We start from the raw sequence: 15,857 nt of genomic DNA on the forward strand, positions 1-15,857 counted from the left end.
GATGGAAATTTTGTTAAACAGTGAATATAAGTGCCAAGAAAAGTTGTGTTCTTATAAAAATGGTGTTACTGGTCACTCTCAGTAGGTAAGATATAGGCAAAAGGTAATATCTGAAAGAAAGGGTTAGCAAAGGTAGAAAATAATAACCTGCATTTGCTAGCTCATACACTAATATACGAAGATAATTTAGAACAATTCTGAGACTATAATCATATCTCAGTATTCATGCATTTCACATCTGTACACTCACCCCAAAATAGATGCAAACTATTTGGAAATGAACTCCAGACATAAACTTGTATAGGTTGTATCTAAATAATGTACTATTTTATATAGGGCACTTAAGCGTTCTTATGATTTGGCGTTTTCTGGGGCTTCTTAGAAAGTTTCCCCTAGATAACAAGGGCTGACTGAACATGTTGAGCTTTCTACATGATACAATATATTCCCTAGCATTGAGAATCACTTCCTGTGTTCTTCATGCCAGTGTAGGTGCGAGCCCCTGCAGCTGTGGGGTAGGCTGTACCACGTGCCCTTGGTCCAGCTGGTGCAGCTCCTCTGTGCTGTTTCTTTGCTGATTTTGATCCAATATTGGTGAAAGTAGCGCGCTAAAGTCCTTTGCTATCAGTATTCTAGAATCCTTCAGCCTTTAAGTCTATCAATATTTGTTCTGTATACCTGATGCAAAATGTTTAAATTGTCTATTTGCTAAATTCATCTTTTTTGCTTTGCATGTACCGTGAGGCTTATAAAAAACATTTATAAATTATAAAAGCCTATACTAAAATGATAGTTACTTAATGCTAGGATCAGAGGTGAGGAGGACACAACACCTTCCCCAACACTGGAAGTAACTGGGACCATCGGGACCTAGGCACCCAGGAACTCCACAGGACCAGTGGCACAGATTCCTTCCAGTCTGGGCCTATGCCCTGAGAAGACTTTGGGCGTGAACTCTGCAGCCAGTCCCACATCACCCAGAGGAAACTCCACTCCTAGGCAGTCTAACACACCTAGGATCAAAGGATCAGAGGTGCCCTGAGCAGGCCTTGAGCACTAAATCCACAGCCAGTTCCACAACACCCAGAAGAAGCTCCACTCTCAGATGTTCTAACAGGCCCAGGATCCCAGGATCCATGGAGCTTGGTCACACCAGGATCTCAGGGTCCCAGAGGCAGCTTTATTCCCAGGAGCTCTGACACAACCAGGATCACAGGAAGGACAGGTTCCAGTCATACATAGTGAGAGCAGATAACACTAGTGATAATCAGATGGCAGAAGGCAAGCAAGCATAAGAACATAAGCAACAGAAACTAAGGTTACTTGGCATTGTCAGAACCCAATTCTCCCACCATAGCAAGTCCTGGATAAACCATCACACCAGGAAAACAAGATTCAGATCAAAAAATCACTTCTCATGATGATGATAGAGGACTTTAAGAAGGACATAAACAACTCCCTTAAAGAAATACAGGAGAACACAGGGAAAAAACAGCTAGAAGCCCTTAACGAGGAAACACAAAAATCCCTTAAAGAATTACAGGAAAACACAAACAAACTGGTGAAGGAAATGAACAAAACCATCGAAAATCTAAAAGTGGAAATAGAAACAATAAAGAAATCACAAAGGGAGACAACCCTGGAAATAGAAAACCTAGGAAAGAAATCAGGAGCCATCGATGCAAGCATCACCAACAGAATACAAGAGATAGAAGAGAGAATCTGAGGGGCAGAAGATACCATAGAAAACATTGACACAACAGTCAAAGAAAATGCAAAATGCAAAAAGCTCCTAACCCAAAACATCCAGGAAATCCAGGACACAATGAGAAGATGAAACCTAAAGATAATAGGTATAGAAGAAAGCGAAGATTCCCAACTTAAAGGGCCAGTCAATATCTTCAACAAAATTATAGAAAAAAAAACTTCCCTAACCTAAAGAAAGAGATGCCCATGAACATATAAGAAGCCTACAGAACTCCAAATAGACTGGACCAGAAAAAAAAATTCCTCCTGTCACATAATGATCAAAACATCAAATGCACTAAACAAAGAAAAAATATTAAAAGCAGTTAGGGGAAAAAGTCAAGTAACATATAAAGGCAGACCTTTTAGAATTACACCTGACTTCTCCCCAGAGACTATGAAAACCAGAAGGTCCTGGACAGATGTCATACAGACCCTAAGAGAACACAAATGCCAGCCCAGGCTACTATACAACAAAACTCTCAATTACCATAGATGGAGAAACCAATATATTTCATAACAAAACCAAATGTACACAATATCTTTCCACAAATCCAGCCCTAAAAGGATAATATATGGAAAATGCCAACACAAGGAGGGAAACTACACCCTACAAAAAACAAGAAAGTAATCTTTCAACAAACCCAAAAGAAGATAGCCACACAAACATAATTCCACCTCTAACAACAAAAATAACAGGAGGTAACAGGTACTTTTCCTTAGTATCTCTTAACATCAGTGGACTCAATTCCCCAATAAAAAGACATAGACTAACAGACTGGATATGTAAACAGGACACAGCATTTTGCTGCATACAGGAAATGCACCTCAGTGACAAAGACAGATAATACCTCAGAGTAAAAGGTTGGAAAACAATTTTCCAAGCAAATGGTCCCAAGAAACAAGCTGGAGTAGCCATTCTAATATTGAATAAAATCAACTTTCAACCAAAAGTTATCAAAAAAGATAAGGAAGGACACTTCACATTGGTCAAAGGAAAAATTTACCAAGATGAACTCTGAATTCTGAGCATCTGTGCTCCAAATGCAAGGGCATCCACATTCATAAAAGAAACTTTACTGAAGTTCAAAGCACACATCGCACCCCACACAATAATAGTGGGAGACTTCAACACCCCACTCTCAGGAGTGGAAAGATCATGAAAAAAGAAACTAAACAGAGACACAGTGAAACTTAACAGAAGTTATGAACCAAATGGATCTAACAGATATTTATAGAACATTTCATCCTAAAGTAAAAGAATATTTCTCAGTACCTTCTCCAAAATTGACCATATAATTGGTCATAAATCAAGTGTCAACAGATACAAGAAGACTGAAATAGCAGGGCAGTGGTGGTGCATACCTTTAATCCCAGCACTTGGGAGGCAGAGGCAGGCAGATTTCTGAGTTCAAGGCCAGCCAGGGCTATAAAAAGAAGATTGAAATAATCCCATGCACCCTATCACATCACCATGGACTAAGGCTGCTCTTAAATACCAACAAAAACAACAGAAAGCACACATTCACATGGAAGTTGAACAATGCTCTACTCAATGATAACTTGGTCAAGGAAGAAATAAAGAAATTAAAGGCTTTTTGAAATTTAATGAAAATGAAGACACATCATACCAAAAACTTATGGGACACAATGAAAACAGTGGTAAGAGGAAAACTCATAGCTCTGAGTGCCTCCAAAAAGAAACTGGAAAAAAAAAAAAAACTTACACTTGCAGCTTGACAGCACACCTGAAAGCTCTAGAACAAAAAGAAGCAAATGTACCCAATAGGAATAGACTGCAGGAAATAATCAAACTCAGGGCTGAAATCAACCAAATAGAAACAAAAAGAACTATACAAAGAATCAATCAAACCAGGAGCTGGTTCTTTGAGAAAACCAACAAAACAGATAAACCAGATAAATAATAGATTAGCCAGACTAACCAGAGGGCACAGAGACAGTATCCAAATTAATAACATCAGAAATAAAAAGGGAGATATAACAACAAGCTATATCTTAAAATAATTATCCTGTTTGTTGAATATTAACAGTTAAAAATATTAAAATCATGCTCTACAAACATCATAGAAATATTATTGATAATTTTTCTCACTGTGCTTGAAATTAGCATTTCCTTAATGTTTAACTTCAAAGAGTTCTTGCTATTTTGAAATGTTTAAAATATTCTTGCTGATAAAATAATTTCTCTCCTAGAAATACTGATAATCTTTTTAAAGTAAACTGATTGTTACACAACGTACATAGATATATAATGCATTTTAAACACTCTCCCACTATGTCATGTGGTATCATATAAGGGCTTTTGAATATATTTCTTAATGATTTATTTTTAATATTTTATGCTCTTTTACTATGCTTAATTCCCAAAGACTATTTTGTATGTTTTGAAACAATTTAGTATTCAACATTAGATATAGGATCCTCAGTTATGGATAGTATTAAATGTTCATTAATGATATTTTTAGGGTATGAAAGGATATGAATATAAAAGTTGAACAAATTTATCAAAATACTCAATATTATTATGTTTGATGTATAAAATGTATTTAAATAATAAAAGAATTTTTTAAAAAGGTAGTTACTTAATAATGACAATAAAGACAGGAAATGCTAACCCAATGCTACTTCTTGATTATCCATTATATAATTTAGATTTTCCAAGTTGGTTTCTCTACGATAGCGGATATGGATAACAACATTTTTATGAGTGAACTAGAGAAAAGTTTTAAAACTCCAGAAATTCATGGTAAGTGTTATTATCAAATTCAGCACACTTAATTTTTGTATTTGAATTTGAAGTAAATGTTGAGCCAACATGAACTGTATTTATGTCTATATATTTTGACTGGTAATAGTTTAATTGTTACACAATTTACTTCTTCCTGTGTGTTTGCTTAAAATCTCTGGTCATACCACAACTCCTACAGTGTGTATACATCTTCTTATGATATATAACCACTGGAGCTCAAGTAGACTTTCGGTTTATAGATAACTGGGATGACTAAAATGGTATTAATGGTAGAAATAATAATATGAGAAGCAGCAGGGGCAGCCTCCTGCCTCTGAGTGGCAATGCCAAACCATCTGTGCACTGCCAGCTAAATCACAGAATCCTAGCAGATTCATCTCTAATGCACAGAGTGGGTGTATAACACAGGCTCTGCTCCATAGGAGCTGCCAGGCTACTGAAAAAGCCTCAGCCTCCCTCTCCTACCCCAGACTGAGCTTCACAGCAGCTCTGCCATCAGCAGTATGTTTGCGATCCACACTCTAAAAAGGACTTTTACTCCTGCATCTGCTTTCCTGGAGTTTGGGATAGCATTTTAAGGAAAGTACAATGGTTGTGTATAGCTAATTAAGAGTATACTTAGTTATAGTTTATAGTATAGCTAGTTATATGAGATTGTAGGATAATGGCTCGGATAGATATTTCAAGCAGACAGAGCCATCTTCCCAGCAGAGGCTTTCTGGGTCCTACCTCTGCTCTCTGGCTCATCGGTAGCACTTGAAATGTCTTCTGGGTGCTTAGCTGTTTGTAGTGACCTCCCTAATCCTGGCTGGTAGGATTCTAAAATTATTAAGCATGATAGAAAGCATAGCATGCAGTGCTATGTTCTGAATGTTTGCATCCTCTTCCCCAAAGTGTGAATACTAAAGTCCTAGCCCTCAAGCTAGTGATTTTTAGAACACGGGGTCTTGGAGAAGCCAGACGGCCAGGAGAGATGTGCCCTAGTGAGTAGGGATCAATGTCCTACATGAGATGCACTCTGCCCCTACTGATGGAATTAGATTCCTTGTAAAAGGGACTCAAGGGAAAGTCTTCCATCATGTGACCACACAGTAAGAGGAAGGTTCCCTCTTTGAACCAAGAAGCCGTCTCTAACCAAACAATCGTCCAGCACCTAGCCTTCAGCCTTTAGAGCTGTAAAGAATACATGTATTCATGTATTCATGAATACATGTATACATGTATACATGTAATCAGTAGGTAAAGTACTTGTGCTGTTAATAAGCTGCCGGGTCAAAGGCACTGTGTTACAGCAGCACAGAGACTGCAGTGATGGAGTGGATGGGTTCTGAGTATGATAGAGTTTAAACTGTCTACTTTGTTCTTTGATTTTTTTTTCCTTTGACATTTTCTAGGAACAGCATGCCTAAAAAATATTCCTTAATAGAAGATGCAAATTCACAAACCATATTATTGAAAAAATATGGAACTATTTGTCTTTCTCCTATCCAGATTTTAAGGATTTATTATGCATTTCATCAATCTAAGAATGTCTATCTAGAAAGTGCTTAAAGCAATTTCAAGATATAGCATATTTATTGAATGAATATTGGAGAGTATATTTGTGTGTGTGTATGTGTGTGTATGTGTGGCCTCTTTTATAAGGACCATAATCCCACTCATGGAAGTTGAATACGTCCAGCACAGGCTCCAGTGTAACTTAAGCACTCGTTCTAGTGTTTCTTGGGACAATGTTCTCATCTTAGAAAATACTTTCTAGAGGCTGAGGGATGGATCAGTAGGTAAAGTACTTGCCACACATGTGTGGAACTGGAATCGAGATCCCTAGAACTTAATTAAGAAGCCAGATGTATATGAATGTATAATCTCAAGACTCAGAAGGAAGAGATAGGAGACCTGCAGGGCAAACTGGCTAGCTTGACCAGCCAGAAATGACCAAGTGAGAGACCCTGGTTCCATGAATAAGGGGGAGAATTATTGCGGAAGGTACCTGACATCAACTTCAACCCTCTACACACATGTATGCCTACATGCACACATACCCTCACATATGTATGTACATCCAAATGTGTATATACACATGTGCATATGTGTATCATACATATATGCACAAAAGAATTATTTTCTAACAAAAATAGAAAGTTTTTAAGATTATCCTAAGTCTGAGCTTAGTCTTAACTACATTAAAAATGTTTTCCTTCCTAGATTTTGATTGGCAATGGATTGTTTTAGATGGCCCAATCGACAGCCTATGGATAGAAAATCTAAACACTGTGCTTGATGAAACTAGAACACTGTGCCTGGCAAACAGCGAAAGGATTAGCCTGACTAACAAGATCAGAATTGTTTTTGAGGCAGACTCTCTCTTTGACGCCACCCCCTCTATCATCACCCGGTGTGCTATGGTGTACATGGTAGGTTTTCAAACCTGGTCCTAGGCAGAAGAATGCTGAGGATAGCGACTACCCCTATTAATTGTGTTCTAGTTTTGCTTCTAAACCCAGCTAGGTGACTCCAAAACTTCATAATCCAGAAGTGATACTGTCACTAATATTATACGGGGAAGCTAGACATCACTATTTCAGACAAGCATATGAGGCTATCCATATGAAGTATTTTGCCAGCAAAGGACTGTATGACTCAGAATTTGGGAAGAATCTCTCTAAGATGTGAAAGTCTGTTTTATTTCCCCAGATGATGGGATGTGATGAGAGCTATACCCAAGCTGTATGAATGCATGGCTTGGGTTGGGCCCAGAGAGTTTCTGTCTTTGTACTAACTATCCCTAGGCCTAGGCCTGGAAGCTTCTAGCTTCTGTAGAATCTAATCTAGGCCTAGAATGTTTCAACTTCTGAGACTTACTGCTGAAATGTTCACTCTTTGTAGTTCTTTCTGAACTCTAGTTGGCTGGTTGAACTCAGCTGTTCTGGCTCAACCTCCTTTCCAAGCTGATTGATTCAATATGGCTTCTCTAGGCTTCTCACTGAACTGCTCTGCTTGGCCTCAAACTAAGTCTGACAATTTGTTCTAATCTTCTGGCTCCTTCTTATTCTCTGGCTTCAACTGCCTCTGCTGACCTGGACTATATGAACAAAACTCACGAATGAAACTCAACTGAACTCAACTCAGCAGGAACTACACTGACTGATTTGTAGCCACGGGCTTTTCTACCCACACCCTAGTTCCCAAAATAATGACTCTGAGACTTAATTATATATGAATAAATGCCTAGCCATAAATTAGGGCTTGCTCTCTGACTACTTAACTTAAACTGTGTATTTTATTCTATGAGTGACACGTGGCTGGTTACCTTTCCTCAGTTTCATGCATCTGTCTCTTCAGAGTTCCAGACAAATCTCACCCAAATCTTGCCCATGCCTGACCCTACTCCAGACTTCCTTTCTCCCTATTAGAACTATCCCCTCTTATTTCCTGCATCAGTGTATTAGCCAAATCAGCTTTGTATTAAAAGGTGATGTTTCCTTACAGTACACAAAAGATTCTCTCCATACTGATTCATTTGAAGTCCAGTGCATTACCTAAACTCAACTGCATTCCCTAAACTGCCCTCCGACTCACTTTGAGCTGATCTTAAGTTGCCTCTCTTTCCTATCTGTCCTCATGAGAGTTGGGCATATCCTAGTTCTGAATCATTCTGTCAAATCTTTCTCTGATGCATCACTTTGTCTGCCCCTCAATTAGATATCACTTTCAAACATGACTTCATCCTTTTACAAACTAACTCTACCTTCATTGTTTGGGATTAAAGGATATGCCCTATTAAGGGCATGTCTGTATTCCAGCCAGATCATACTGCAATCCAGGGTGTGTCTGCATTCCACCTAGGTCGTATAGACCTAGAAGGTCTTTATATGTGATCCCTTGCCAGAGCAGCTATGTTGCTGGATTTAAATTTCTCTACACCAAGACAATGGTATAGAAGTAGAAAACATAACCCTAAAACTTCTATACATGAAATTTATTAGCAGCAATGATTGGCTCACTGGTCCACCTAATTTGGGATGTCAGTTAGAACGAGAGCTGGGGCCACGTCTGCCAACCTTTCCATTATGGTTAATATACTTCTCCCCACTCAGATCCCCAGTGATTGTTCTCTTTTCAAACCATAGTTAAACTCCAATATAATTTCAAAAATTGTGATTTCTTTAGCTCGTTGTTGTTATTGTATTGTTTTAGCTTTAAATAATACTAAATCTAACCACGGATAGGTGATGAAGTAAAAAATAATAATTCTGCATTTTTATTTACATAAGATTTTTCTTTTGCTTTTTATTATTAGGACCCTGTTGATCTGGGATGGGAGCCTTACATGAAGTCATGGCTTCTAAAAAGTTCAAAAAGTATAAGTCAACAAGGAATTCAGTGTCTTGAAATGATGATTAATAGAAGTGTTACAGAAGGGATGAAATTTCTGAAAAAGCATAGAAAGTTTCTACCATATCCCATACAGGACGTGACAGTCGTCATGACTCTGTGCAGGATTCTAGATGCCTTTTTTGAATTCATGCATATAAAACAAGGAACTCCAAAAAGTGAGTCTCACTGATGAAATATGTCTTCACTCTTCAGTGGTAGGTTGTCTCTGATGAAATATGTCTTCACTCTTCAGTGGTAGGTTGTCTCTTTGTAGTAGGTATTATGAAAGAAAAGTGAAGGTAGGAATATAGTCTCTCTGTCTGCTTGAGGTGACACCCATCCTGTACACAGAACAAGCTAAAACTCTTAAGAGAGTGTACATTAACAGGGGTAAATTAATAACATACATGTTGAGATTCATATAAATAAGTAGAAATAGCCTTAGAAGACCCTGATTAAGCAAGAATGCCTTGTTGTGTTTTAAGAATTCTTCACATTACACATGCACATCTAAAAATACTTTATTTTGAATATGTATGTAGAATAAGACTGCCAGATCCTGTGGCAGTTCTGTTTTCTGGTAAATACTGTGCATTTTCCTGTGGTACTTGTGGGTCATGATTTCCCAATTTCCAGTGTGTTGTGGCACTGAGGTAGGACCATGTCAGGATTGATGTACATTTGGTTTTTATTGTTGCTATAGTTATATTACATTATATTACTTTATAATAATATAGTATATTTATAATTATGTTATAAAGTAATATTACTTTACTATTATACTAATATATATTAAATACATATAACTATATATTGTATATATACATATATATAGTTTTATGGTTATATAGTTGTTATATAGTTCCTCCTTTACCTTTCTAGGAATGGACTGTGTTTATTACCTGATAGGAGTAATATGGAAAACAGTTTGTTACAATTTAAGAATATTTAACATTAATGGAAGATTCTAACAAATTCCCAAGAGAGGAAGGCAACCAAGTACCAAGAACAGATTAAACAAAGTTTGCAATGTCAATACTAATCCAAGAAAAAAGCAGGAACAAGCTTTATAATAGAATATTTAAAAGAGCAAAAGAAATCTGAACAACTAAAACCAATGTTAAAAGTAATTATATTTCATATGAAGAGTAAGTCTCTCAAAGACAGATATTCACTGATTTAGTTTTAAAACAAGAATCTAGTGATTTACTCCCCACAGCAGCATCCTAAAAGCAAAGGATGCAAAAGTAGCAGCCAAGAAACAGTTGGCAGTAATATCATCAAATTAAATGTAGTACCCTATGATCCTACAAATTCAGCTCACAAAAACATGTAAGCATGAGATAATGAAACATATGCCCAAGCACAAACTGATATTGAAATTCTTATAATACCATTCCACATGATAGCCAGAACGTGGAACCAACCCATTGCCTCTTGTCTGATACACGTGTAGAAATAAAATGTAGTATATTCCGACAAATTTGAAAACATTCTATGAAGGAAGCTGGTCACATGTTGACTGGGCCTAGTGGTACCTACCATACCCACTCCTCAGGAAGTAGAAGGAGGAAGATTCACGTCTCCAACAAAGTCTGGAGGCATGGTGCCAGTGGTAGAGCACTTGCCTGGCATGCTCAAGGCCCTGGGCTCAGTACTTCTGGGTCTGAGTCATTTGGAGGTCAATGAGTTCTGTGATAGCAAACAGGCTTATATAGCTTGCACACTAAAAACAGTCATGGCTCGGCCACACCTTCTCTAGCTGGAGTTTGGTGCAGCTGTACCAGCAGCCTGGGTTCTCAAAGACACCTATGGAATGTACAGAGGAGCTAGGGCTGGCCCAAGGCAGCTCGCCCAGGGCAGTAGTTGTCAAAGTGAGTCTCCTTACCCTACCCCCCAGCGTTTACATTCATTCATAGGAAAACATACAGCAGAAGGATGCTCACAATAACTCAGTATTCGTGTTAATACTGTTTTTAACAGAATTTAATAGTACTTTTAGAAATGTGAAACTCCTGCCGAGCACCCTGGAGGGAGGTTGATCTCCCTAAACTGTGTTTAGCTGAGCTACCATTAGCAGCTATGGTTATAAGTTCCAGGCAGAGGAAATATAACCCCTGGGCCCCTGTGATATCTTCTGGGGTCATTTTCTTTGTATTCCTTTAAGGCAGAGTTGGGCTGCTCACATCACGACCACCCACCTGGATGAACTAACTGGTCACCAGATGTTTTGATCCTGTCTTGGGGGAATGCTGAGTGTCTCTAGTCTGGAGACACTGAAGTACCCCCTCCTGTGAGCATTTAAAGTTCAGAACGAAGGCTTAGAAATGAGAATGGCTGAACTCCAAAGATAATGAAACAAGCAACCTAAACTTTTAAAGTAAAGGCCCCTGAAAACAGTCGGTCCAGATTTTAAAACAATTCCCTTCATCTTCTGAGGAGTAGATTCCTAATGAACTGCTTAGTGCTGGTGTTCCACAGCCCAGATAGAGTTGGGAGACCTCCTGTTAGCGTTGAAGATTAATAGAGATCAATGTGGCCAAACCAGGGGAATTCAGCCAAAGAGGAGCAGAAATGATTCTCAGAAAATGAGGATTACCTATACGCGCGCACGCGCGTGCACACACACACACACACACACACACACACACACAATGTGAATGCAGTCATGTACCACAAGCTTCAAAAATGAGAGACCAGGAGTCGAAGGAGTCTCTTGTTTCCACACTTGAGCCAGATATCAAGCCCACAACCTATAAACTGAAGAGGCACCCTGGGACCCTCAATAACACCATAGGAAGTTTCTACAGAACAGTTATACTGGGCTTTCTCCACAGGGGACTACAACCACTTTCTTCAGTTGGTTATGCTAAGAAAAGAGGAGTGCCCAAACTTATTCTTTGTCTTGTCTTGTGATGGAGTGTCATATAGCCCAGGCTAACCTTCTAACCAGGGTAGCCTTTTGCCTATACCTCCTGAATGTGGAATGACACTCTTGGCCACCTCGTACAGTTTTATGGTTAAAAATGTGGCTTTTGAAGAAGAAAGGTAGACGATGAAAGAGTGGCTACAACTGGTGTGTTCACTTTTTCTCATACAATTGGAACCAAAATTATATACTGAGTTTAAGGCATTGAAAAATTAGTTTCCCTCTAAACTCCCTTTCCTCCTCATCTAGTCCCCCAGTGGCTACTCCACTGAAGAAAAATGATAGCCCCTCCTACAGCAACCCTTAACAGTTGGTAGTTTCTCAGGAAAAGGTGGGGTCTGTGGGCACTTTCATACCCTTGAGAGACACTTGATAGCTAGAATGTAGCAGACTATAAAGTTTAAAAGGAGGTGACTGAAGTAACAATTGAGTAAGTTTTTTTTAAAGCTATTTAGCAATACATGCAGAAAATACTGGTAAATTGTCCTTAGTTTTGTTATTCTAGGAACTTTTATAGAGTTATAATTGGAGAAGTATACAAAGGTTTATGCACAGGGGGTTTTATATGCAGCAGAACTATTTATAGTCATAAAAACATCTGAATTCCCGATTGGCGTAAAAAATTATGCTGCGTTGAAATCATATCTCACATGATATGGTGTGATATAAGAACAGCCTTAAAAATCAAAAGGCAGGATAAAAACACAAGTCTTTTCATCTTTATCTAAGTTTAACTTTTTAAGTACATTGTGTGCTTTGTTATTCCACAAGTGGTACAACAGTATTTTAATAGTTGTGGAAGAGGGTCAAACTCTGCATGATCATTTTTTTCTGTATGTTTTTCTGTGTTTTAAGATATTCTAAAAGGGGTACATTTTGTCTTAATACTAAGACCACAAATATTAGAGAAATGCACAGTAAAGAATGAGTCGTGCTTGACTCTGCTTTTCTCTGTCACATGAATTCCTTGTACAAATGGAATGAGGAGGAGAGACAAGGCCAGTCTGCCCGGGTACTGTAATGGGTGGCTTCTGGGGCAGTTCACAGCCAGACAGTGTTACAAGTTGAACATCATAAATTAGCCTATGCGATGTTAGGTCTGTTGTTAATCACACGCACACACAAAAATCCTGTTGTTTCTAAGGTCATGAAACAATGGACAGTGAGTCCCCTACAGAGACAAAGGTGAAAGTGAAGTTCAAGGAAGAAACGAGGTCAGTAAAGTGTCACCCTAGCAGTGACTGTGGGAGGTGTCATCCTAGCAGTGACTGTGGGAGCTGTCACCCTAGCAGTGACTGTGGTAAGTGTCACCCTCGCAGTGACTGTGGTAAGTGTCACCCTCGCAGTGACTGTGGTAAGTGTCACCCTAGCAGTGAATGTGGGAGGTATCACCCTAGCAGTGAATGTGTGAAGTGTCACCCTAGCAGTGACAGTGGGAGGTGTCACCACCCTAGCAGTGAATGTGGGAGGTGTCACCCTAGCAGTGAATGTGGGAAGGACCTATGAAGTGTGAGACCCCCAAGGGTGCTTGGGCTCATTGTCAGGAAATCATATTTTGTGATCTCATAATTTTAAAGTCTATATTATTTTAACGCAACTCAGAGTCCTCTGAATAACTAATTGCATAATTCTATCTGAAACATCCCGCTATGTGCAATTTAGCAAATATTTATGAAGTGTTTACTATTTATCAGTCACTCTGAATGAAGTAGATGTGATGCCTTCTTCATAGGACAGGAAAGAATGAGAAAAGCATGAGGAGATTAGTAAGACCCAAGAAGGAAGCCTGTGCTAATGTGGGAGGCTCACACATAAGCACACGGGGTTCTGCCTTCAAAGGAAGTGATGTAACAGAGGCTGGGAGTGGACATGTATGCTAGCCTGGTGACCTTTGTGCTAAGTGTGTTGTAGAGACCACGCCAGACTCCTCCAAGACCCTATCATAAGTTTGTTTAATCTACAAACCTTATCTTTATGGGAGATGCCACATGTAGTCAAGCTACAGGACCTATCTTTGTGGAAGGGGTCACATGCACTTTACAGAGAGATCTGATGCAGCCACAGCCAATCTTTATTTAGCTTATTTTGTTCCTTAAAGGGATTTATGGTTGCTTTATTGTGTACAAAGGACTGGGCTAAGTATTACCATAAAAGGTTTCACCAAACTGTGCTGTGCTTAAATATGTCTAAAATAAATCACATGTGGTCAGACCCTCAAGTCTGAGCCGACACCTGCTGTGTGGACGCCTTGAGCTGAATGTCCCTTGCCCTCCTGTACACTGCCGCCCTGCTGGTCACAGAGGTTGCAGAGTCCCCTGCAGGTTAACAGATTTACACTGTGGACTCAGCAAAGGCACAGAAGGAATAGTTTTATAGTTACAATGTGTCATGTACCTAACTATGTATCAAGTTCTAATCTAGACAGCTGGCATGTCACCTTACCATTTTAGTTTTATCAGAGAGACAAAGCTTTATAACTTTATAACTGGTTCAGTGTTTCATAGCTTATAAATGGCTGATGTGGGAGATAAGGCCACATGAACTTATTCCTTTCTAAATGTGTAAAGGAAAGAGGGATGTTTTCATAACAATTTTATTCTTTTAAAATATCGTAAAAGCATAAGCAGGAGGATTTCTGAATTGGAGGCCAGCCTAGTCTACAGAGTGAGTTCCAGGACAGCCAGGGCTACACAGAGAAACCCTGTCTCGAAAAAAATTATGTAAATACACTTTATGTTGGGAGTTGCTAATGAATTTCCATCTGCTATACTTCAGCTTTCATAATTTGTAGATGATTTTAGGATAATACTAAAACAATGCATGATGTTAGAAATTAGGCTCAAACCTTAACCCTATCATAGGCAATCCTGTCATCACAAAACTCATGGTTCATTACCCATGTGGAGTCCGAATTAATCTCAAATAGAAACAGTCTCCTCGGATTCTGACTGCCTGACATTAACCAAGTTGAGCTAAGCCAACCTTAATACTTGCTAAGAGAAACACAAAGTGAATCACTATTTACTGATGCCTTTCATAAAATGCAGAATTATCAAATCCTTTCCCCCTTCAACAAGTAAACTTTCAACTAGAATCTGACCTAAAATGAAAAGGAGTTACATATGGATACCAAATAAAATGATGTGCATATGTAAAACATGTATACTTAACAAATAAGATACTAAGCAGGTACCAAGAATACATCATAAAGATACATATACATAGATCAAATGCAATTATGTGTTAAAGTTAAATTATAAATTTGTCAACATATTACCAAAGACAGATATGAAACAAGGTTAGGTAGGAATGCCTTATACATATGCTACTTTAAAAATAAACCTAGTAACTAACTTATATGACTGTTATCAGAGGAAACATTATGTGTTAGAAGATTTTATATCAATACTTTATTTCAATTTTTGATAATAAAATTTCGGTATGATGTTAAGATCAACTATCGCACTAGTTTACAAAGCTTTTGGTGGCTGCCTTTCTGTCACAGCCACCACAAGGACGAGGGGTCATGGTTCCTGGAGAGAAACCCTGAGAAGCTTCCGATGATGATCCAGAAGATATTTGTTTTTGCATTCACATGGGCATTTGGAGGGATTTTAAAGCGTGAAGACCAACATGAAGAAGACATACTATTCCGTAAAAGCTTTGAACATGACTCCCTTGCAGAAGTAAACTACAATTTTGACATCTTTGTCCGCGAAGTATTTGAAGATGATTCAGAAAGAGGTCAGTGGATTGGCTTATCTACTGATTATAAACCAATTTTTGCTAAAAGTGTAAAATCTCAATTATACACAGAATCTCAAAATGATGGGAAGTGTGCCCAGAAGGAAAAGGATATTAAGTTCTTTGTGGCTAGAAATATCAAAAAGTTTCAGATTAACTGGGAAAACATATAAATCAGTATATTTGAAACAAACAAAATGCTAAAAATAAATTACTAAGTGTATGTGACATAAATACAAAATAAGGCAGAGGAGCAGCAAAGTAAAATATAAGCCAAAGAATTAACAAAGA

General features: G+C 38.4%; 1 protein-coding gene across 1 annotated transcript in view; it reads left to right on the forward strand.

The window, feature by feature from the left end:
* Positions 1-15,857, forward strand: part of Dnah14 (dynein axonemal heavy chain 14) — a 258,755-nt gene that overhangs the window by 125,385 nt on the left and 117,513 nt on the right. The window contains exons 39-43 of the mRNA XM_021185047.2: positions 4,420-4,513; positions 6,722-6,930; positions 8,817-9,069; positions 12,967-13,036; positions 15,328-15,566. Of these exons, the coding sequence (XP_021040706.1) occupies positions 4,420-4,513; positions 6,722-6,930; positions 8,817-9,069; positions 12,967-13,036; positions 15,328-15,566 (865 nt within the window). The remainder of the gene's footprint in view (positions 1-4,419; positions 4,514-6,721; positions 6,931-8,816; positions 9,070-12,966; positions 13,037-15,327; positions 15,567-15,857) is intronic.

This window comes from Mus caroli, unplaced genomic scaffold, assembly GCF_978045245.1.
Source record: "Mus caroli unplaced genomic scaffold, Mus_caroli_1 scaffold_1, whole genome shotgun sequence".
NCBI lineage: Eukaryota > Metazoa > Chordata > Mammalia > Rodentia > Muridae > Mus > Mus caroli.